Consider the following 26,030-nt stretch of genomic DNA (forward strand, 5'->3'; position numbering starts at 1 on the left):
AATTAATATCACTGAAGAAATTGTGGATATTGCACTATAGATACTGATGCTGGCGTGTTTCAGTAAACTAGCTGTTTAAATGTAACAGATCATGAGATAGAATGGTTGCCTTTCTAATTGATCTTGACCGTGAAAAGACAAATATATATTGATTTAATAATGCTACATTTCAAAATGTGTTGGTCAACATTGAGCTTGTAATGAACAAAAGTGTCTTGAAAGAACTATGTATAAAAATTTGATCCTCCCGGAATTAGCAATCTCACTTTGATAGTTTTTCTTGTTGCATGTTTGTTCAAGATAACTACTAAATGCTCGGGATATAAACGTGTGAATGTACAGATAGGAACGTGGGTGATCATAACTAATACTTAAATGTATTTACAAAATTTATAAGAATAAAATTGAAGAGAGTGCAGAATTCACAGCTCAGTGTTATTACAACACTGCAAAGGACACAACATACATGCATTTTGTCTGATGTTAGGAGCGTGGCAGTTCATACCATTCACTACTTCCCTACCTTAGCAAAAGAAAAAGAAATCTGTATTAGTATATGCCTTCATAATGAGTCAGATATTCAACGCACCTACATTAAAAAATTTATTGTCATCCAAAATAGGTATTGGATAAAATATTTTGAAACACAGTATCACTCAGCAGTTGTAAGTTGGGCCACTACGGCAAGCACAATGCGCACCGACATTCAAATGGCACACCTGCAACTACCCAAGGCAGCTGGCCAGGAGCAGCCCAGTCTCTGACCGCCATCACCAGGTCCGTCGTGCACATGCAGCAATACACCCGTGACATTTGATGTGGATAGCACCTTTCTAAGAGCATGCACTGGCCTCCTGGCCCTCATATGTTAAAAGTGTTAGAGACATGTAAATGACTTTCATTGTATTCATGTTGAGACCACTCTGTGAACCAATAAATTGTATCTCTTTTATGGCTGTGCAGTTTCTTGTGTTCCTAGTTATAATGCAAATGACAATATCAAGAGTCAAAAGGCTTTACTTCAGTCACTTCTGCAACAACAGCAGTGGCCATGTTGGAACGGTTGTTGGTTGTGTTGACCCAGGCTCAGCCACCAGTTGTTCACCTGCTGCTGTTCCCCTCCTTTAATGAATCTGTGGAAGACTGGGACATTTATGAGAAGCAGCTTTGCCAAAATTTCCTGGTGTTCCGGGTGCTCGACATGGAGATCTGTCATGCTTCTTATCGTGGATACCCCTAACTTACTGTGCCAGTTAGCTCCTCTGCAAGAACCAGCATCACTTTCTTTTGACAATATGTGTAGTTTGCTGTCCCCCTATCGTCGCAAGCATACACATGTGGTTGCTGCATGTGTTGTATTCTACAAATGTCGCAAACAGCTGCAGCAATCATATATCGATTTTGGGCAGCCAATTTTCATGACCTCAGTTGTAAGTGTCGATTCATCATAGCTAAGTCTCTGGAGGCTTATGCAGATACAGTGGTCAGAGATTCAATAACTTGTTTGGCCCAGATAAGAGAGTGCAGTAATATGTCCTTCAGTTTGAAGACCCCACGTTAGAAGAGGTTTCGAATATTGCAGTCATTCAAGGTCTCCTGTGCCATGTAGTGCCAGTTAGAGGCTTGGAGTGATGTCGTCATTTTTTACAGCATGCATTTCTGGCGCATGGAGCCTAGCATGCTGGAGGGAAGAGGAGGTAGCCACAGTACAAACAAGCCATCCGGACTGCCACAGACAAACACATCATATGCAGGAACAGCAAATGCCACTTCTTATGTTGTGCCCCTCTTGTTTTATACAGCATGAGTGGGTGGCCTCTTGTCATTTAAAAAAAAAAAAAAAAAAAAGGTCACCACATAGCAGTGGTATGTCGATCTCTACCCAGACAGGAGTTATCGCAGGAGTCACTGGACGTCGATTTCGTACTGTTTCGTCATTGTGTTCATCATTGTATGCAGGCCAGTACAAACTTTTCATTGAAGTCCATGTGACGGATAAGCCAATTATCCTATAAATCAACGTGGGAGTCACCGTGTCCCCACTCAACAGGCAGATCTCTGCCACGATCGAATCCCAATTGGTATGCATCAAGCATCAATTGGTAAGCTATAACTAACAGTAGATTCCTGTTCTCAGGCAATTTACGATTGCCACCTTTCAGTGTTTTTTAGAACAGGTTATGATGGTTGTCCCTCATTGCATTAACTATCTTGATGATGTAATTGTGACAGATTCTACCACAGAGGATCACCAATGTAACCTCTGTCCTTTGTTTGCTGTTCTACAGGCTGTGGGGTTGTCAAATGTAATCTCCCTGAGTCTCACTTTTTCCCGCCTACCATTGTTTATTTGGGTCATGAAATTTCCCAGCAGGGCATACGCCACATGGAACAACATTTCGCCGGGATTACAGCTGTGTCCTGTCAGTCTAATCTATGAGAGCTTCAGGCATTCCTCAACAAAGTGACATGCTATTTCCAGAGTAGCTACTATCACCCACCCCTTGCATCTGTTGCTTTGGAAAAGTGCTCCATTTGTTTGGTCTGCAGCCTATGAGCATGCCTTTGTGCAGCTTAAAGATAGTCTTCGCTCCACGCCTTGTCTTGCATCATTTCGACCCAGCAAGCATCTGGTCCTGACCATGGTTCTGTCTCAGTACAGAGTGAGAGCAGTACTAGCCCATCACCATGCAAATGATTGCAAACAGCCTATTGCCTTTGCATCGAAAATGCTCAACTCAGTTCAGCAACATTGTTATCAGGGGAAAAAGAAGCTCTTGTTATTGTCTATGCCTCAAAAAATTTCATGTGCTCTTGCATGGTGCAGAATTTTATTTAATTACCGACCATAAACCTTTGTTTTCCCTGTCTAACCGGCATCCTTACTGGACAAACCCACACTTTGTCTTCAGTGTTGGGCTCTGTTCTTGTCTCAGTTCATTTATGAGATCCATTTTCATCCTGTGTCACAACATACGAACGCGGATGCTCTTTCCCAGGTCCCCATGGGCCCTGACCCCTCATTTGACCAGGAGAAACTGCTTTATTTTCAACTGGATATGGAGGTAAGGCATGTGGTACAAGGTGTGCAACTTTGCTTGTGCCATTTTTTCCCCAACATTTGAGGCTATAATGAAACAAAATGGTTACACATGTATCGTTCAAAGTATTTCCATCACTGCTACTACTTTCTCCCATCTTTTGGGCAGTGTATGAATCTTGCATTAAAAAAAAAAAAAAAAAAAAAAAAAAAGAAGGTTCATCTTTTGAAGCAATCTACAAATCGATCCAATTTGTGCCGTCTTCATGAGATCGGTAGTGTTGGTCAGCCAGTCCCTGTGCCATTGATCTAAACGGGTGATAGAAGGAGCAATGGCGGGTGAGGTAGGACTTCCCATTTTAACGTTTCCAAGTATGTTTTGACCTCTTTTGCAACGTGAGGTTGAGCGTTGTCGTGCTGCAAAATCATATTATCGTGCCTCTCACTGTATTGCGGCCGTTTGTCTTTTAATGCCATGCCCAAACGCATTAATTGTGTTCGATAATGAGCACCTGTGATTGTTTCACTTGGTTTTAACACCTCATAGTACACGATGCTGAGCTGGTCCCACCAAATGCAGAGCGTGATCTTGGAGCCATGAATATTCGGTTTGGCCATCGACATGGAACCATGGCCGGGATATCCCAATGATTTTTTGCATTTAGGGTTATCATAATGAACCCATTTTTTGTCCCCGGTCACAATGTGATGCAGAAATCCCTTCCGGTTTTGCCTCAGAAGCAACTGTTCACAAACACACAAACGCTGTTCAATGTCTCTTGCTCTCAGCTCACACGGGACCCAAGCTCCTTCTTTCTGAATCGTGCCCATAGCCTTGAGACGTTTTAAAATGGCTTGCTGTGTCACTCCCACTAGTCGTGCCAGTTCTTCTTGTGTTTGATGCGAGTCTTCACCCAGCAATGTCTCCAATTCTCCATCTTTGAAAACATTCTCTCTTCCACCACTGTGCACATCTACGATGTTAAAATTACCATCCTTGAAGCGTTGAAACCACTCACAATACATTCTTTCACCAATAGCATCCTTACCATACGTACTTGAGAGCGTTCGATGAGACTCAGCCGCTGTTTTGTTCATGTTGAAACAAAACAGTAACACCTCCCGCAAATGATGATAATTAGGCTCGTAAACTGACATTTTCAATCAATAACAACTTTATGATGCAGACACAAACCGAATAATGTTTGAATGAGGGTATGTTGACCGAGGTCCAAGCTAACTGCCTGACGTCTGCGATCTGTTTCTTTCGACCGCTACTTACTGTTGTCACCTCCTATTGCCAAACGGTGGAAGCAGAGTTGTACATCTTGTAGATGGCTTTTCCACCACCAGTTCCTCTGCTGTGGAGACAGATTCAGTACTCGAGCAGGTCATACGCACGATACGAGGCATGTTGAGGAAATAAGTGTATTAGATTTTTATATCTTTTTTATGGAAAATGTGTATTTGAAAAAAAAAAATACAGGATACTATTGATACACTTGACCATTTTTCCACATAATTGCCATCCCGTTCAGTTCATATAGTGAGCTGTGGCATAAACTTCTTATGCCCTCCTAGAAGAACTCTCCCTCCAACTCCTTCCCCCACTTCAGAGCAGCTGTGTGTCAGTTGAAAATTTAATTCCATTCATGTGTTTTAGGGAGGAGAGATGATATGGGGGTGATTCTGAACATCCCTGCCAAATGAGTCCAAGAGCGCCTTGGTGGTAAAGGCTGTGTGAGGATGTGCGTTATCATACAACAAGCTCACTGCTCTCATGAACATTCCCCTCCTTTTGTTTTGAATGCTCCTTTTGAGTTTTTTAGGGTCTCACAATATTGTTGTGCATTGATCTCCCCTCCCCTTTCCCCCCCAAAAAGCAGAAATTCAACCGAAATGATGCCTTTTGTGTTTGAACATTCTGGCAGATGGGGAATTGGTGTGACACCACTGTGATGATTGTTTTCTTGTCTCTGGTGAGTAATGAGCCACCTACATTTCATCTTCAGTCACAATAGAGCTCAGAAAATCCTCACTTTCTAATTCAATTCACTCAAGAAACCAGCGGGCATTATTGGCCCAATTTTTCTTGTGCTGCTCTTTCAGCTGTTTTGGGACCATCTTGTGCACAGTTTCCAGTATCCCAGCGCTTCTGTGAGAGTCTTGTGTAAAGGACTTCTGATGAGTTGTGGAAACATTGCAGAAATTTTATCCACTGTGAGTCAGCATTCCTCACAAACAGTTTCCATGATTTTTTTGTGTTTCAACTCATCAGTTGAAATTGAAGGTATTCAACTCCTCTGTTTGTCATGAATGTTTATTGTGCCTCCCCTAAACTTCCTGCACCACTTAAACACACTCATTCTGTTCATAACACCTTCGCCATATACTTTTATTTTGCAGAAAAATTTGGTAGGATTTCTTACCAACATCTTTCGTGGAACTTTCCACTACAGTGTGAATTTACATACTACTATGTTCCTGCAATGCTCACTCTTGTCAGGGGATCCCCTTCTACCACTCAGGGTCACCAACCCACAAAAAACTAAACAAAAAAAGAAAGAAAAAACAACCAGAGCCCGTCTCAGTATACTTATTTTCTGAATGTGCCTCATACAACATGGATGGTCCGATGTTCTGCCTGGCCAGGCATTAGACCCGCTTCAGAATTTGGATGACATTATTCTCTTTTCCATAGAAGGGTTTACTTCCTGTGTTGGCATTCCAGTGGCTCTATGGCTGGAGGTCCTCTACTTATGACATCAGGATCACTGGAAGATTTCTTGCGCAAAACCACTGGCATTTCACCATGTTTTTGGCTGAGCGTTGTAGAAGAGTGGAACACCTTGCCATGGCCTGCTACAAGTGTTTGGATCAGCAGGTGATGCCACACACTGCGTTTTTGCTATGGCCAGCCCCTACACAACCTTGGAAAAGAGTCCACATTGATTTCACTGGTCCATTTTTAAACATTTTCTGGTTATTGGCAAATGATGCTTTTTCTCGTTTCTCCTATGTCGTTCGTTGTCCTTCTGTGACTGTCAGTGCCCTGTTGAAAGTATTCTCTATAGAAGGTTTACTTTACCCTGTGGTTTTGGACAATGGTCCTTAGTTCGTGGCAGAATTTTTCAAAGACTTTTGTACGCACAAGTGGCATTCGCCACATCATGGTACCTCCTTTCCATACTATTCCACACACAGTTGAATGGCAAGGCAGAATGTTTTGTCCATATGATTAAAATATAGATGTTCAAGTATGTAAAAGGTTTCCCAGCCGAGGAGGCTGTCACTGTTTTTATTTTGGGGAAAAAAAAGCTCTTACAGGAGTGTGGCAATTGAGGCCAAGAGCCCTGCTGAGCTGCTGTGCAGCCGTCAGCCACGGACACTGCTCATCCTCTTGCTGCTCAGCAGGCATCTCCCATCACCACTGGTTTTGTTGACATTGCACCTAGCACAACAGTTTGGGCCAGGATGTTTAGACAGTGCCCTAAGTGGATTCTGGCTGTTTTCCACAGCAGGTACGCCCATCACATCTTCATGGTTTGCACCAAAGATCGACTTGTGGCATGCCACCGGAACCAGTTCCCTCCCAGGATGGGCACAGGGTCCCCTCCTTTGCCCATGGGCCCAACACCTTGTTCTTTGTGGGCCCTGCGCACTCCAGGGTCAAGCAGGCCTGGTCGTACCCACGTACCTTGTCAGTGTGTGATTCGTCAGAACTGACAGCAGGTTTGCTTTCTGTGGCCGGTGGCATTGCCTCCCACTGTGCTGAGCAGTCACTGCCATCAGTAGGGTGGAAGCCACGTCTCCAATGCCAGAACCTCCCCTCTCCAGTACACCATCATTGATGCCCATGCCAGCATCCCTTGTTATAGACTCTGACATCCATATAGCACTGGGCTCGACAGGCATTGGGGGTGCACTTGCTTCACTTACTTTTGTCCATACACACCAGTTTAGATGGATTCGGAATTTCTCACACTTTTGGCTGCTGCACCTGGCACCGCACTGGACATCTCATCAGTCACAGAATCGTGGACGGTGACACTTGCCCCCCCCCCCCCCCCCCCTTTCCCTCCACAAGAAAGGAGGTTACCGTACCTACCACCCACATCAGTCATAAGTTGGGCCACTATGGCAAGCGTAGTGCATGCTGACATTCAAACAGTGTGCCCACAACTACCTGAGGTGGCCGCCAGGGACAGCCTGGTCTGCCATGTGTGCACGACACTATGACAGTGACACTTGATGCCGATAGCATCTTTATGTTTTCAAATGTGTTTGAGACACGTAAACTGCTTTCATTCTATCCTATTTGGTATTACTCCATCACCAAATAAGTTGTATCTCTTCTATGACCATGTGTTTCGTTATGTTCCTAATTAGAATAACATGTTCGTGTACTCTGTGTTGTTTAATTATCTGTTTGCTGTGTAGTGTGTTTCAGATTTATTTTAAATATTTGGTAAGTTGTTTCAGATCTCTATTTTTCTTCTTCTTCTTCTTTCTTTTAATTGAAATTTATGTCTAGGTCTGTAAGTTCCTGTTCAAAGTTAGAACTTTTTATGTAGTAATTGCTATTGTTTTTGTTAATGTTGTTATACCAGTTAATGGATACTCTCAAAAGGTGCAGCTAGAATCACTACATTTACTGAAGTTATTTAAAATAAATCTGATGACTGTTTTTATTTGTTATTCTTGTAGTGGTTTCTGTGGTTTGGAATTTATATCTATAAATCAAGCACATGCTTCTCAGAAAAGAATTCCATTGCTAAGAATTTAGCTCATATATAAATAGCATGTAACTACAAGGAGCAGACAGTTACACACTAAGTATACTGATGACATTCTGTGTACTAGTGCTTTCATTCTGCTGTAAGAACTTTTTATTTGTTATGAAAAATGAAGTCTTGGCTGGAATAACAATAGTGTTACGAAGTGGATCAGATTGCTACTTACAACAATGAGGAGGCATTGACAAGCAGACAGGCATATCTAAAAGTGGACTGTTCTGTATTATTTAGCTCTTCATTGGATGAAGAAACACATCTGGTAAAGGACTTTGTCTGATATCTAAATAATGTCCAACATTGTACTTTTAAATGTACCTGTCTGCTGGTCAGTGCCTCCTCATTGTCATAAGTAGCAGTCTATTCTAATACATATTGTTACTTTTATATGTTACAGCTCTTTGTATAGTTCCATGTTTTGTATGCCTGTCATTCTCCATCTATCAGCTGTAGTTCAGACCATTAGTTTACTTTTTTCAGTGTTACTGTATCGGGTATTGTTCATTTGCAAACATATCACCACCACCACCACCACCACCACCACCACCTAGTTTACACCCACTGCTAGACACATTTCTCCTTTAGACTTCAGTCTTTACATTACACTGAAATAAACACTGGTATTAAGTCAACTGTCAAGTTAAATAATATTGAAGTTTTGTATGTGGTAATATTGTATTAGTCCATAATTTGAGAAAATTTTAGATACAGTTACAGTGTGTCTTCTTACAAGGGAAATTCCCCATCACAACCCCCTCAGATTGAATGGTAATAAGGCCCAGTGGATAGCCCGTCAAAAACTGAACACAGATCAAACATGAAAACAGGAAGAAGGTGTATTGAACTGTGGGGAAAAAAGAGCAAAATAGAAACAGTGAGTGGTCCAAAAGAAAAAGAGGTGTAATAAAAAGCAGCCTGAAATGGCAACGATGTCTTGGATAAGTGGTCATTATATAAATGTGATGAATAGTGATAGCACAGAAGTGGAAACAACAAATAAACAGGTGTGAAGTATGTTACAACAAAAGAATTCAGCTCTCAAAACCTCCAAAAGGAACACAACTTCAAAAACAGTAAAAACTTATATTTTGACAGAGCACAGAGAAACTGTGTGGTAGATGAAACTGTTGCATTCATTTGTTGCAGCTTATGTGACAAACTATTATGTTTTCATCATTTCCTTGGGAGGGATCACATTCACATTCATATAAACACCTATATTGAGCAAGAAGGTATATCTCACACCTTCCTGTTTTCATGCTTGATCTGTATTCAGTTTTTGACAGGCTCTCCTCTGAGCCCTCTTACCACAAAATCTGAGTGGTGTGCGATGGGGAGATCCCTTGTTAGAACAGTTGGAGGTACTTTTCAGACTGACTGGAAAAAAAAAAAAATTAACAAGAGAATCCATTTTTCTCAATGCTGCACAATTTTACTTCGATTACTGTAGCTGTTTTATTTTCATTTCAGTTAAATTGTGGTTATAAGTTAGCTTCTTGAAAATTACTTATTTACATATGCCGGAGTGGACAAAAATATGGGAACAGCAGAAATGCAACACATTACCATGCCTAATACAATGTAGGAAAACCATTGGCATTCAAAACAGCTTCCCATTTCCTTGGAGTGGGTAAATACAGCTCATGTATTATTTTCAAAGGAATCTTCTACCAGTCTTCCTGTAAATTAGTGGAAAGTTTGTATAAAACTATAGGCTCAATAATATAATAATACTGAGATCTGGTGACTGTGGTGAAGATGGGAGTTGCAACACTTCATCCTCGTGTTCACAAAACCAGACCTGGACGATGTGAGCCGTGTGAACATAGTATCCCTATTGAGGAACAAATGTTGTACCACGGAAAGGACCTGATCAGCCAAAATTTACACATAATCTTTGACAGTAATGCCACTTTGCAGAGTAACCATGGGACCCTTAGAATGTCATGATATGGCTGCCCAAATCATTACCAAACCTCCGCCACATTTAACTCGTGGGACATTAACTCGGCCAGAAGTTGGGGACAGTGTGAAACGAGACTCGTCTGACAAAATGACTTTTTTCCATTGCTCTGCTGTCCAGGTAATACCTGGCTTTGGCACCACATTTTCCTGTATTCACATTTGCCTGAGTGACGTGTGGTTTGGGAATTTCAGCTCACTCTGCAATTCCAAACTTATGGAGCTCCCGTGATGTTTTGGTGCTGACAGGGTTCACAAGTGCGAATTCAGTTCTGCAGTGACTTTTGCAGGTGTCGTCCTCTTATTTTTCATCAAAGTCCTCTTTGGCAACCATCTTGTCATGATCATTTAACACACACTTCCATACACATTGTGATTTAGTGGGCAATATTTTTCTGTTGCCCCTGTAGACTATATAAATCTTCGATATGGTCCCTCTTGAAACACCAAACACTTTGGTGCCCTTGGTTATGGAAGCACTGAAAATCATGTATTAAGCATTGAGCCTATGCTTTTTAGGTGTAAGAATGTTCTTTGTCACTGAACCATCTGCCTGAAGATAGAGCTTGATGCCAAAACTATTTCCAAACCAAAATTGAGCAGAGTGAAACAAGAGCATCACATTACTAGCAATTTCAAAGCAACAATTATTATTATGTTTTCTAGGAGCTCGTGCCAAAGAATCAGAGGGAGACTGCACTACAACATGTGCCATCACTCCTGGAAATTGCAGCACATGCCTACTTCCCAGGGAGTTTCCTTGTCGGACCACAGTTTCCAATGAGGAGATATTTGAATTTTGTGAAAGGGAAGTATGATCAGGTAAAAATAAATATGCTGTTTTGAAAATTTACTTCTCAACTTTGGTGAAAGATTAAGTAGCAAAGTGATATGTCTGTATGTTGCTAAAAATATACAATTATGCATTTATCATGGTTATAGTTTATTTCTACTTACCACCTCTCCTCCCTCCTTCATGTGAATTGTTGTTAGTCCTTTTATTTATTTAGTATAATGAAAGTCCATAAATGTAGGATTATTTAGCATTTTTTAATCTTCATACTGACCAAGTAGGATTATGTAACAACTTCAGTTCTTCTTCTTTCGTTGTTTCCTATTTTTCCAGTAGTCCTTCATCTTCTCCCCATGTTGTCATTTTCTTTCTTCTGTCCATATTGTTCCAAATTTTGTATTTCTTCTGCCTTGGAAATTTAGTATTTTATTGTTAGAAAGGTTTCTTTCTGTTATCTTCAATTCTCTGATATTGTTTCTTTTCAGTTCTTTTTTTACTTCTGTGATTCACGGTATTGTCTCTTTCTTTTCCATAAATACATTTTTTTAGCACATTCACATTCATTTGATAGAAGTGTTCATAGAGGATTTATCTTCACTTTGCCATTACTTCCGATATTTTTTTATTTTTATAGATTTCTTCATTACTTCTCATTTTCCAACAATCTGTAGTTTGTATTGCACCCATTATTTTTCTGATGATCCGTCTTTCAAATACCCCTATTCTGCGCAGCTTATAGTTCATCGTTAAGCATTCACACAAACATTTGGGTTACCACTGTGGTATAGTCTTTTAGTTTTGTTTTTCTAGACTTGCAATTCCTGTTATATATATATTATCAAACCATACATACTCTTTTCCTTATTATTAGCTCTTACAGCCATCGCAAATTTTTCTAGTCCATTCCGCTGTACAGTTTCTCTAAGATATTTAAATTTAGTAACGTGCTCTGTTTTACATATTTGTGTGTCTAGGTGTTTTGTTGCATTTTTTAAATATTTGTCATGAATTTTGTTTTTCATCTGAAATTTCGAGTCCAGTTCTATTCACTATTTTTTTCAGAAGATGTATTTCAGTAACTACTTCCATCAGATTTTGTGAAAGTATTGCAAAATCATCTGCAAAAGGCAGACAGTTTAACTTTAATTCCATTTGATTGCCTTCCCAGAATTATTGGTTCAGTTTTGAGATTTTGTAGCTCCAAATTCCAGATTCTTACAATTTTTCTCCCAAAACACAGTTAACAGTGAAGGTGACAGGCTGTCCTTTCACCTAAAACCCATTTTTATTTCAGACGGTGTGGGGCCTAGCTCTCAGGGAATGAGAAAAATATAGTGTAGTCAGGTGCTTTTCTTACAATAAAATTGTTTTAAAGTCAGTATTACACAGGTTTTTAACAGGGTCAGAATTGGAACATTGGTATAGCTACCAACAAGTCGTCATTATCTTCCAAAATATTAAAAATACTCCATACCCCGTGTCTAGCCAGCACCCCCCTCCCCAACTATCATACAGGTGCCCTTGACCCAAATTTAACTTTAGATAGAATTTACTAATGATGATATCCAGTGTTTCTCTGTCTCCAGAATCAAATGCTTTCTTGAACCCGATACACGATATTGTTAAAGTTTTCCGGGTAACATTTTTTGATGAATTATTGATTTTAAATTAAAAATCTGGTCTGTGCAGGATCTTACCTTTCAAAAACCACACTGATATTCTCCCAGTAGTTTGTCTAAAGTTTCTTCAACTCTGTTGAGGAGGATTTTTGATAATATCTTGTGTGCCACTGGCAGAAGTGATAGTCCTCTGTAATTGTCAACATTTTGTTTGCCTTCTTTTTTATATAATGGGAGGATTAATGCCATTTTCCACTCTTCTGGAATCTTTTCAGTTTTCCAAATGTTTTCAAAAAGAGCGTAGATCACTCATAATCTTTGGTTTTGACCATCTCAATAATCCTCCTGTAATGGCGTCTTCACCAGTTGGTGGGAAATATTCCTCAGTATTTTATGGTATTGCTGAAAATTCTAAGTTAACTTAACTCAACCATATGAAATGCTACAAAGTACAATAAGACTCTTATTGTTGTGGGGGGGGGGGGGGGGGGGGGGGGAGAGAGAGAGAGAGAGAGAGCCTATACTTCTTCATGCTATTCACATTTGGTGTACCAGTTAGCATGGGAAATGTGTTAATGATTCTAAGTTCTAATTAATTGCTCCTTTTTCTGCTGAGGAGAGACGTTTGATTTTATGTTTTAGGATGTTGTATTTTAAGTGTGATGTTTAAAAGTACATGACCAATAATGTGATGATGATAATGATTTTTATGCTACATTGCTTTTGTTATTTACAGCAAAAAAACTACTTGTATAAAGGGTATTATCATTGTATGCATTCAGTTTTTAGTATTAAAAGCTGCTGCTCAAGTCTGTGATATTCTTATAAAGGACATTATCATTATCTGCATTCAGTTTTTAGTATTAAAAGCTGCTGCTCAAGTCTATGGTATTCTGACTACTGCAAATAGTAAATAACTAAGTTTTTGAAAACAGCTACAAGTTGAAAAAATGCAAATTGCGACTTGTGGCTGTTTTCAAAAACTTGGTTTTATTGGTCGCTTAATAAATAACTTTTTGTTCATTTATACACATTAATAGTATAAGGGGCAATCAAAATGTTTTCATTTGAGGGCCTTGCTGCAGCATATATGCTGTTATGACTTGAGAAAACTACAGTCATCTGCTCATAACTGTGGGATCTTTGATTGCTCTGGGAGGTGGTTGATCAGAACTACGGTATGTGAAATATTAGTTCACTTTATTAAAAGAATGATAAAAATATTTACTCAACTTTATGCAATCTATAGCCACAATAATAAGCTGAATATTTAAAGCTGTCTTTGAATATTAAAGCATCACTTGATGCACAGAGCTACTAAACTCGTCTCTCGAAGTATAGAGGTACAAAGTTTGAAAATACAGTTCCATCTGTAACATGAATAACGTATGTGTTCTAACTGGAGTATGTTATCTCCTTGATCAGAGGTCATTATCTTCTTGCTCAGAGGACATGGACTGGGAAAGCCTTCCTCTGCTTGGATGTACATTGATCTCGGTGCAGTGGCACTGCAGCACGGGCATGGCTTCACCAGCGCCTCCCAATGGTCTTTGTGGAATGCAGCAAGACATCGTTAACTTCTGTGGTATTGATGTGAGGTGCTGACCTTGTTACATCACTGCAATCTCTGTATGATACCACATTTGCAACGTAGATCGACTCTGATATGGATATATATAAGCAAATACATGTAGACAAGGGTTTAATGTGGTGTTGGTGTCTTTCCGACGTGCATGTGGTAAAAGCGGAAATGTAAGCTATGGCAAAGTTATTACCAAATGCGTCCAAACAGGACCAGTGTGGTGGTGTTATTTTCTTGACTGCCAAAGGACAAACACCAATAGACATCCATATGTAAATGAAGTATGTGTATGAGGCAGCATGTCTGTCAATAACCGCCATTGTAGAATGGTGCTGCTGCTTCAGGATAATGCATGTCTCCAGATCCCAAATGTTGTAATGCAGAAGTTATGACAATTCAAGTGCGAGATACTTGAGCAACCACCCTATAGTACTGATATCTCTTTATGTGATGGTCATGCCTTTGGTTCCTTAGAAAAAGCTTTGAAGTGTCAACAATTCCTGTCTGACAAGGATGTGGAAAGCAGGCAGTTAGGGACTTCTTCACCCAGCAGGACACAGTGTTTTACCAAATGGGTATCTCCAACCTCGTGCATCTGGGGGATGATTGCTTCACTGCTCAGATTTTGCCTGATGGACATACAGATTCTGGACTATATAGCCTTCAAACAGAAATCTTTTTATCACCCACTGGCTTATGACGAAAGCCTCAGTTACTTCAGAAGATGGACCATGTTTGAATTATACAGGGTGTTCCACTCAAAAGAGGCTCCACAAACGTGTAGCAATTCTGCTGAAATTGCACCCTGATGTGTGACGTGGCAACACTGCACTCTGCAACATTGTTTGACACATTGCTGTGGCTGGAGCTCAATGTTTAGAGACAATGTATTGCTACTGTGTCGAAGAATGTGTGTGTATCTTGTGAAACAATATTGGATTACTAGTTCCATTAAGACATATCAGTGAATGTTTGTTGAGCGGTGTGGTGACAAGCATTTGCAGTCTAAGTGCTGCATACAAAAGTTAGTGAATAAGATGGAGAGCAGTGGAACGAAGTTGGATCTTCACAGCGGGGGACGGTTGCCACTATTGGAAGAAAAGTAACTGATGTAAAGTTTGTTCGACATTTATCTCAGGAATATCGAATGTCACAGAGCTACGAAGAAAGCCATCATGTATCCATACAGGTTTACAGTTGTTCGGGAACTGAATGTCAATGACAAAGACAAACACATTATATTTTGCTGTTGGTCTCAGCGGTTTATTGGTCAGGGGCCAGGAATATTGCAGTACCCATGGTTCAGTGATGAGGCATGGTTCCACCTCTCTGGCTATGTGAACTCTCAGAATACACGTTTGTAGTGTAATGAAAATCCACTTGGACTGGTCGAGCAACCCCTGCATTCACAAAAGATTGGCGTGTTTTGTGCAATATCATCGTTTTGCATTATCAGACCAAATTTTTTCAAGTTTACTGTGACAAGTGCAGTTTACGTTGAAATGTTTTGGGAATTTGTGAACTAGTTGGACAATGTACCACAGCAGGTACCAACAGGATGGTGCCACAAGCCACACATCTCTAGTAACCATGGCTGAGGTCCAATAATTTTTCTGCGGCAGAGTGATTTCGAAAAGACTATGGCCCCCAAGGTCACCTGATTTAACACCACCTGACTTTTTCCTCTAGAGTGGCCTAAAAGTCACGATCTACAGCAACAAACCACACAACTTGGAAGATATACAAGAGAACATCATCTGTGAAATCCAGGCAGCAGAGGTTCTGGCAGCAACCTTTGAGAATCTGCAGCATCATGTTCAACTGTGTTTACAAGTTGAGGACAGTAACTTTTAGCACCTTTTGTGATTCACCTTTATTTCCCCCTGAACATGGTATAACATGTTCATTTAAATTCCCAATTTTTATGCAAAGCATTTAAGTGTAATTCAAGCAAATGTTTGTTTGTGGGGCCTCTTTTGAGTGGGACATCATGTATTAGATCTATTGGAAACAAGCATGACTATTTTCAGCAAGTTGAAAGACTGGAATTGTTGATTGCGATATAGTTGTTGCAAAAGAATGCTGAAAAATCATAAAAATGTGCATGTTCAGCGAATTAGACAAGCATAGTGTTGCATCATATTTCAAACATTTAATTGTGACAACACACACACGGCAAAATTGTAACTTAAATGAATATTTGATAAAGTTGTTAAAACAAGGTGTTTAGTGGGATAACTAATGATGGCAGAGTGTATGTTTGGCATGATATTAAAAAATTAGTAGATAAAAAGCAATAGGCTACTTTCTTATGTTAAAAATATGGTTCAGACTTATTATTCTGAGTGATTATAACATTCAATTAGCATATATTGTCAATATTGTCACAAGAGACTTGTTATTTTTTTGTAATAAAAGCTTACAAATCATTAACTATCAATATATGGTCACATCATCAAAAATGCTCAGCTATTGGCTGAAGCATTGGTAACATCACAGGCTAGGAGTAAGACAAAGCTAACTTAGTAGTTTTTTACATAGATTTCTGCAAACAGCTTGCCTATTTAGTGATGGAAAACACAATTACAAGTTTTAAGTAACAATAGAAAGGAATTTTGTGAGCACTGATATTGGAAACTGTTGTGTTGGCAGAAGAGCCAACACCGTGTTACTAGGGGAGGCCGAAATGCACGCGTTTTAGTTCACGCAGGCTGGCGTGAGGAGGGAAGGACTATACTGACGTGAGGTCTGGAACATACCAAGGAATTAGAATTCAGAAAGTGGACGTAATTAGTTTGATACTTAACTTTAATCCATTAATAATGAATGTCGCTCTTGACGGTACATGATTCACAATATTATCTGTTCATAATACATTCGTAGTAACTGAATATGGCGCCTTGCTAGGTCGTAGCAAATGACGTAGCTGAAGGCTATGCTAAACTGTCATCTCTGCAAATGAGAGCGTATGTAGTCAGTGAACCATCACTAGCAAAGTCGGCTGTATAACTGGGTGAGTGCTAGGGAGTCTCTCTAGACTAGACCTGCCGTGTGGCGGCACTCGGTCTGCAATCACTGATAGTGGCGACACGCGGGTCCGACGTATACTAATGGACCGCGGCCGATTTAAAGGCTACCACCTAGCAAGTGTGGTGTCTGGCGGTGACACCACAGAAACATTCCGAAAGATAATGTGTTATGGTCCACCCAATTTGAGCGGCAATATGTGCAACAATGGACATTCTTTTCCCTGCTCCCTGCAACATCAATAAACCTGCTCAAAACTAAGATATTGTAGAAATTTTGCAAATAGATGTGTATCTTATAAGTACTCTGAAGAGCCAAAGAAACTGGTACACCTGCCTAGCATTGTGTAGGGCCCACATGATCATGCAGAAGCACTGCAACACAACGTGGCATGAACTCTACTAATTTCTGAAGTAGTGCTGGAGGGAAATGACACCATGAATCGTGCAGGACTGTACATAAATCCGTAAGAGTACGAGAGGGTGGAGAACTCTTCTGAACACCACGTTGCAAGACACCCTAGATATGTTCAATAATGTTCATGTCTGGGGAGTTTGGTGGCCATTGGAAGTGTTTAAACTCAGAAGTGTGTTCATGGAGCCACTCTGTAGCAATTCTGGATGTGTGGGATGTCACATTGTCCTGTTGGAATTGCCCAAGCTCATCAGAATGCACAATGGACATGAATGGATGCAGGTGATCAGACAGGATGCTTATGTATGTGTCACCTGTCAGAATCATATCTAGATGTATCAGGGGTCCCATATCATTCCAACTGCACACACCCCACACCCTTACAGAGCCTTCACCAGCTTGAACAGTCCCCTGCTGACATGCAGGGTCCATGAATTCATGAGGGTGTCTCCATACCCGTACATGTCCATCCGCTTGATAAAATTTTATACGAGATTCTTCCAACCAGGCAACATGTTTCCACTCATCAACAGTCCAATGCTGGTGTTGATGGGTCCAGGCGAGGCGTAAAGCTTTGTGTCGTGCAGTCATGAAGGGTACATGAGTGGGCCTTTGGCTCCGGAAGCTCATATTAATGATGCTTTGTTGAACCATTTGCATGTTGACACTTGTTGATGGCCCATCATTGAAATCTGCAGCAGTTTGTGAAAGGGTTGCACTTCTGTCACATTGAACTATTCTCTTCAGTTGTCATTAGTCCTGTTCTTGCAGGATATTTTTCCAGCCACAGCAGTGTCGGAGATTTTGTGTTTTACCAGATTCCTGATATTGATGGTACACTCGCGAGATGGTTGTATGGGAAAATCCCCACTTCATCGCTACCTTGGAGATGCTGTGTCCCATCACTCATGTGCTGACTACAACACCACGTTCAAACTCACTTAAATCTTGATAAACTGCCATTGTAGCAGCAGTAACCAATGTAACAACTGCGCCAGACACTTGTCTTATGTAGGTGTTGCCGACCACAGTGCCGGATTCTGCCTGTTTACATATCTCTGTATTTGAATATGCATGCGTATAACATTTTCTTTGGTGCTTCATTGTAGATTGACAACTGTTAGTCATGAACTATGACCCAAAACACAATGAAATTATTTTTGGCAAATCTTAATGCTGATTTCCTTTATATAAGGCACTCAGCAGGGGAAACAACTCTTATCAAAGTATTCTTGGCGCAACGGATAGGGCATGTAATTGAAAGTGAAGAGGATACAGGGTCGAATCTTGGAACAGTTGCTTATTTTAAAAATTTTACATGAAATACATAAATAGCGTTAGCATGAACTCATTGTAGGAGTTGTTTAAATGGTGGGATGTATTAAGTATAGATTCAAATTCATCTTAATCTGAGCAGTGGGCAACTGAGGATAAATGTATTTACTTTTTGTATAAACTATTCACTTTTTTAAAAGCATTGCTAGTAGTATGCCCACAGTACAAAGAGGTGTAGTATGACGAGGATTTGTATACGGAGAAATATAAAGTATGTACAACATGCAGGTAACACAAACGTAAGAGCTGCGATGTTTGTGAGTGTAAACTAACATCAGTGTCTGAAGCAGACTTACTTCATCTTTATGTAAGATAATGAAACTTCAAAAGTTCAAACAATAGCAATCCTTGCTGGACATTGTGATGATAAAAAAAGAAACATTGTTTCTAATAAAGTAAAGAGTGTGTGGTTCCATTAACTAGGAAATATCTTTTTGAACATGATGTTTGTGAACAACAATTACAAGTGTAAGCACTTGTAAACGGCAAGAAAACAAAATAATACTCTTTCTCTGATCAGTGTAGTGAAGTTTTGTAATTGTGATTTGGTTTTCGTATGACAGGACTGTCGATTCATTTAACAAATAACTTAAAATATTATTTTGAGCTGGATTCGAACCAGCAATCTTTGAATATTGTCTTATGTTATTCGAAGTAGGGTGAAAGTATAATTTTTGCCAAGAGTTTAATTTCGTTGAATCACGCTATCCTTCTTTGTAACAGTGGTAAAATGTATCTCAGAGGTAAATTAATGTTAACTTCAGAGTGCTAGACATTTTTAATTAAGTTGGAGAACTTGTGCATCAACATGGTGTCATTTTGCATCCACATTTTACGCATCTTCTCGTTCTTTGGAACACTCAAAAACAAGTTCTCAGGATGAGATTTTCACTCTGCAGCAGAGCGTGCGCTGATATGAAACTTCCTGGCAGATTAAAACTGTGTGCTGGACCGAGACTCAAACTTGAGACCTTTGCCTTTCGCAGGCAAGTGCTCTACCAACTGAGCTACCCAAGCATGACTCACGCCCCGTTGTCACAGCTTTACTTCTGCCAGTACCTCGTCTCCTACCTTCCAAACTTTGCAGAAGCTCTCCTGCGAACCTTGCAGAACTAGCACTCCTGAAAGAAAGGATATTGCGGAGACATGGCTTAGCCACAGCCTGGGGGATGTTTCCAGAATGCGATTTTCACTCTGCAGTGGAGTGTGCGCTGATATGAAACTTCCTGGCAGATTAAAACTGTGTGCCGGACCGAGACTTGAACTCGGGACCTTTGCCTTTCGCGGGCAAGTGCTCTACCAACTGAGCTACCCAAGCACGACTCACGCCCCGTCCTCACAGCTTTACTTCTGCCAGTACCTCGTCTCCTACCTTCCAAACTTTGCAGAAGCTCTCCTGCGAACCTTGCGGAACTAGTTCTCATTCTGGAAACATCCCCCCAGCTGTGGCTAAGCCATGTCTCCGCAATATCCTTTCTTTCAGGAGTGCTAGTTCTGCAAGGTTTCCAGGAGAGATTCTGCAAAGTTTGGAAGGTAGGAGATGAGGTGCTGGCAGAAGTAAAGCTGTGAGGATGGGGCATAGGTCGTGCTTGAGTAGCTCAGTCGGTAGAGCACTTGCCCGCGAAAGGCAAAGGTCCCGAGTTCGAGTCTCGGTCCGGCACACAGTTTTAATCTGCCAGCAAGTTTCAAGTTCTCAGGAGTTTTTACAGCTGTATGTGTACACTGAAGTACTACACACCATTTGTAACCCATTTTCTGAAATATAAATTCCAAAACAAGGCATCAATGTGAATGAGCATTATGACAGTAGGAGCAGCTAGCTAGCCAGTGACATCGCAGGCATCACACGACTCAAATGAAGCGTTTGAGGGGGCTTTCAAATTATTTGAATGTCATTTCCATTTTTATAAAAGAGTACTGACATTAGAGAGGAAAAAAGCGTGTTGTGAGCATAAAATTACATAATTAACCATTTAAGATGATTTGTATAAAACAGTCACGCTATTGCTATATAATAAATCTTTAGAAAGCAGTGGAGCTGCAAGCAAACATTTTAATTAAAACATACATATTTTGATCATTTGTTAAGACTGACCATGGCACAAAATGTAGTTCCTGAACAGTTACTGACAACACAGGTACTAAAAATGAATGCAGAAAATGAACCACTTCAAATGTACTCTTTTCAAAGGGGAAACAGGAGATGGTATTGTAATTATGAGGGTGAGTCAAATGAAAACCTTAAATTTGTAATAACAAATTGAAATTTCACGCTGTTATCCTGTAAGTTGGTAAGCGTGCTACAAATAGTGTGCCGAATGGCCTGTTGGTGCCAGCATAGTGCAGATGCACACATACTGTCGCAGTATCAGTATAAAGATGGCCGCCCCACTTGCGACTTGCACCAGCGAAGAACAGCGTTCTGTTATTTGGTTTTTGTGTGGTGAAGTTGTGAAACCTATTGAAATTCATCGATGAATGAAGGTTCAGTATGGTGATGCATGTTTGTCACAGCAGCAAGTCTATGAATGGAGTAGGAAGTTTGCAAATGGTGTGACTTCAGAGGAAAATGCTCCTCGTCCAGGTTAGGCACAACGAGTTGTGACTCCACAGAACATTGCAGCAGTTGAAGCCATAGTGAAGGAAAACTGCCGAGTGACACTGAATGACATTGCAGCATGTTTACAGATTAGTCATGGGTCAGCACACCACATTGTGCATGATGTGCTCCAGTTTCACAAAGTGTCTGCAAGTTGGGTGCCATGGCAGCTGACTCCTGACATGAGAGAATGATGTGTTGATGCTTGTGAAGAACTTCTTTGACACTTTGAACGAGAAGATGATGGCTTCCTTGCAAGAATCATTACTGGGGATGAAACCTGGGTTCGCTTCCATCAACCGGAAACGAAGAGAGCGAGCAAGGAATGGCACCATTCCTCATCACCAAAACCAAAGACGTTTCTAACAGAACCATCAGCAGAAAAGGTTATGCTGATTCTCTTTTGGAACGAAAAAGGCGTCATTTTTGCAGCATTACATGCTTAGAGGGACCACTGTCACCAGTGCATCATACACAGACCTCCTAAAAAATCATCGGCGGCCTGCAATCAAATCAAAGTGACGTGGGTTCCTGTCAGCAGGTGTCCTTTTGCAACATGACAATGCAAGGCCCCACACTGCCTGTACAACATTTGCAACAATCACAGACCTGCATTTTGAGTGTCTTCCTCATCCACCATACTCACCAGACCTTGCCCCAAGTGATTTCCATATATTTGGACCACTCAAAGGAAAGAAGTTCCGTTCTGATGGAGAGGTACACCACGCAGTACATGAGTGGTTGCGCAAACTACCAAAAGAATTTTTTTCTAAAAGAATTTATGCACTTTGTAAGCGCTGGAGGACTTGCATTGAGCGTGGGGGAGATTATGTTGAAAAGTGATACAGCTTTGTACCACTTCTGCACAATAAATATTATATTTAAAAAAATATTTAAGATTTTCATTTGACTCACCCTCGTAGTTGTACAACTACAGAGGTGAGTAACATAGATCTCCTTATATCTTGGAAGAATTGAAATCACTAAACTTCTTTTTCAGGTTCTGTACAGGATTAGCAACTAAAGTTGGTTTGCTCTTACTCACAGTTTACTCCAGTGTCTAAAACATGGCATGTGTTATATGCATTTGCAATAAGAACAGCAGATTGGGCCCCTCAAAACTATTACCCTAAATCACTGACGTACTCCATCTATCCAGAAAGTTACAAGATGGATTAATTAAAAAAAAATAGACTACACTGTTAAGATGGTGGTTTTAATGCTTTGGATGTTCTACATAGCCTTCCCTACTTGAGTAAAATGCACAGAATGTTCATACAATGTGAAACTGTCAGAAAAGTACTTCTTTGGGATGTTGTTCAACTTGCATGTGACATTGGCTTAAATGTTGGTTACATTGTCAAAGCACTGATCTTCCGGGTGAATTTCTACACTTTGTAATTTTATGGTAGGGTTTGAAGTATCTGTGCTAGCAGAATAGAAATGGACTCACCAAAACGAAACAATAATATGATCTTGAAAAGAGCAACAGACTCAATCCCAACTGCAGATTGACACATATATAAAATAACAAATAATAATAGAAAAGGCCTGATTCTTAACAGGGAATGATCACAATAAACAATTCTACGATGTCAAGATGTTTGTTGACTATACCAAGTCCATCTGCAACAGATCGGCCAGCTGGAAGAGATGTCTGGCCATGGATAGCGTAGTAATGCTAGAGAATATGAAAAGAAGGAGGTTGGCAGGAACTCCGATAATGGCGCAGGGTGTCAGTGACATCTGAACAATTCTCAACCTGATGAAGAAAGAACTGTCTGCCACTACAGCGTTGGACATTTCCAAAGGGCTGAACTTCGCTGCTGTTCCAAACACAGTAGTGGAACAGAACATTATTAGCAGTGTTGATTAGGTAATTTGTGGTCTGCCAGTGGAAGGGTGGAGGGAATTATGCAGGAAACATGCAGGATCTTCAACAAATCCTGATCTCCAAAACCAGATACGGCAACAGAAGAACGGAGTACTAAGATTGCCAAGAGAAGATGAAATATGGTAGTTCTATGTGACAACAAAGGAAATGTGACAGTTCTATTGCGAGCTACCACCAGAAAATAATCACTGTGGTTCAGGATCTGGCCTACATGAAGCTGAAGGAGGAAGCAACACTGAGGATGCCAAGAAAAGTAATAGCTTTGCTTCACCAGTCAGTTCTAATGAAAGAAGACATGAAGTGGCTGTATCCAAAGAGTCAAGCACCATCACGCTTGTATGGACTGTCTAAAACTCATAAAGAAAATGTCTCACTGTGACGTGTATTCAATACCATTAATGTACTCATATATGGAGTGGCCAGGGATCTAACGTCACTTCTGAAATGAGCTTCAATGTAACATCACTTTTCACATGAGTACTACTTCAAGATATATTGATACTCTTAGCAGATCATTTTGGGTTCCAAACAGTAAACCTATTGGAACATGTACTCTCCTCAACCTACTTCAGTTGTGGACTATGAACAAGTTGGTGGAGTAATCATGGGCTCTCCACTGGCCCCTGGGATTGCCAGTCTCTGTATGGGCCACTTTGAGGAGAAGGCACTAAAAAGTGCATGGCTCAAACCTAAACATTTCTTCCATCATGGGGATGGCCCCTTCATTGCATGGGAACATGGCACAGAGTCCCTGAACGAGTTCCCGTACTACCTGAATGGTATCTATCTAAACACAATTCACAGCATCCATCTAAACACAGTTCATGATCGAGCTTGAGAAGAATAGTGTCTTCCATTTTTGGACATTCTAAGAAGAAGAAAATCAGACAGTACTGTAGAACATGCAGTCTACGGAAAGAAGACAACACAGATCTCTACCTTCATGCAACAAGCTGTCATTATCAGGTGAAGCAGTATACTGTTCTAATGACTCTAGTTCACGAAGCATGTGGCACTTGGTATGAAGACAACCTCCCAGCTGAGCTGCAACGCTTTACAGATGTGTTTCGCCAAAGCGGATACAGAAAAGAACAGATTAAACGTATATTAAAGAAAATAAGTGATACAGCCACTCACAAAGAAGAGAGAGATGGAGAAAGAAGAAAAGGAGCTCATCTTTACCCCAAATATTGGGACTCCTTCAGTAAAAATTATTGGAATTGTGGGTGGGGGGTGTCAAGGCCATCTTTCAGCCGCCAAAAGAAAAATGAAAGATATGCTTGAATCTGTAAAGGACAAACTACAACTACCATATGTATATATAGCATCCCTTTTGAGTATGGTCTCCAGGCAAATACAGCACTGCATCTCGCAATGCTGCATGTAACACATTATATGCATGTTTCTGGTGCATAAAGATATAGCAGCAGTGGCAGAACACACCCTCAGTGAGTGACATGCTTTGAATTTGAGAAAACAAAGATGTTGTGCCAATCTGGTGGGTTTTGAGAGAGCATTATCAAAGAATCAATTGAGATAAGGCTCCATAACAATATTGTCAATGGGGGTGAGAGCCACCAGCTTACCAGCTAAGTTCAGCATGTATTCCTGCACTAGCAGCAATATGCCAAGACTGTGCCCAGCAGTTGACACTTCATGAGTCAGATCGAGATTGAATGCACCAAAAGTTGAACAGGAGTCTATGGCTCCCACCACAGGTCACCAGCGCTGCACTAGGGGGAAGGGGTATGGAGATACCGCCATCACTCGGCAAGGGGGGGAGGGGGAGGTGCAGGTGCAGGTGCCTGCAACATCTTTACGCTTCTCCAGAAGAAGATGAGAGTAATACTCATCAAAACTTCACAGAGTTTCAGTACAGTCACCCTTATGGAAGCCCGAAAAGATTTTGCCATTATCGTATTGTCTCCGAAATGGAGTTTAACATAAATAAAATCAAAAGATCGAAATTTTTCTTTTAAAATTACTTCATTTTAGATCATCATAATACAGGTCCTCCTTTGAATTGTTACAAAACCCAAAGTAACTGATACTAAAATAAGTGATGATTGGCTACAAAATCTCCCAAACAATTGGAAGAAGGTGCAGGTCTATCTCATTTTCAAGAAAGGTTGTAGGACAGATGCAAGCAACTGTAGACCTGTTTCGTCAATATCATTCTGTTTCAGAATGATGAAACAAACTTTATGCTTACTTATTATTATGTTTTAGTGAAGCCTAAAAATCTCCATGTAGGTTTCAAACTGAATGTCAACACGAATTCTGCAGTCAAAGATTTTGTGAAACTTGGTTTACTCATTTTGGTTATGTGATCTAGAAGGCAGTAGGTAGTGAAGCCCAGGTTAATGCTGTGTTTCTTGCATTCTGGTTGACATTCTGTGCAGTTCTGCATTGTCACTTATTTGAATAACATATGATCATAAAGAATATCAAATCTGTTTTGTGATGGGATTGAAATCGTACCTAATAGAACTATAAAAGCTGCTACATAAGTAACTCATTGATGTGTTATAGGACTGCTACAGTTCCCAATATATGTAAAGAACCAGGTGAATAATGTCATAGGCTCCATGGGCCTGTTCACAGGTAAGGCTGTTATATGTTGCAAAGTTGCTGTGCCAGAAAATTGTAAGGAAATGGAGAAAGACCTACAGATAATGACTGTTTGCTCTCAGTATCAACAAATGTAACATAAACAGGGGAACACCTGTTGATGTGTCATTACATAATTAATAATTTGTCACTGGAAACAACTGCAACTGTTAAATGTGTAGGACTAAAATTTCTCATATTTGGCGATAAGAAGAAGCAGTTTGTAACTGCTTTGCTTGGCTATTAAATTTTCTTCAAATGTGTAGGAGTGTGTATCTAGAGCAATTTAAAGGCTAGTTACCAGACTGGAAGTCATTGGAAGAAATTTAAGGAACTGTAACTCACCTGTGAAGGAGTATTCT

The 26,030-nt window shown here is 40.4% G+C and overlaps 1 protein-coding gene across 1 annotated transcript in view; it reads left to right on the forward strand.

The window, feature by feature from the left end:
* Positions 1-26,030, forward strand: part of LOC126184921 (lysophospholipid acyltransferase 5) — a 187,183-nt gene that overhangs the window by 52,317 nt on the left and 108,836 nt on the right. Inside the window, exon 5 of the mRNA XM_049927590.1 lies at positions 10,462-10,617. Within this exon, the coding sequence (XP_049783547.1) occupies positions 10,462-10,617 (156 nt within the window). The remainder of the gene's footprint in view (positions 1-10,461; positions 10,618-26,030) is intronic.

The sequence above is a fragment of the Schistocerca cancellata genome, chromosome 4 (assembly GCF_023864275.1).
Source record: "Schistocerca cancellata isolate TAMUIC-IGC-003103 chromosome 4, iqSchCanc2.1, whole genome shotgun sequence".
NCBI classification, from domain to species: domain Eukaryota; kingdom Metazoa; phylum Arthropoda; class Insecta; order Orthoptera; family Acrididae; genus Schistocerca; species Schistocerca cancellata.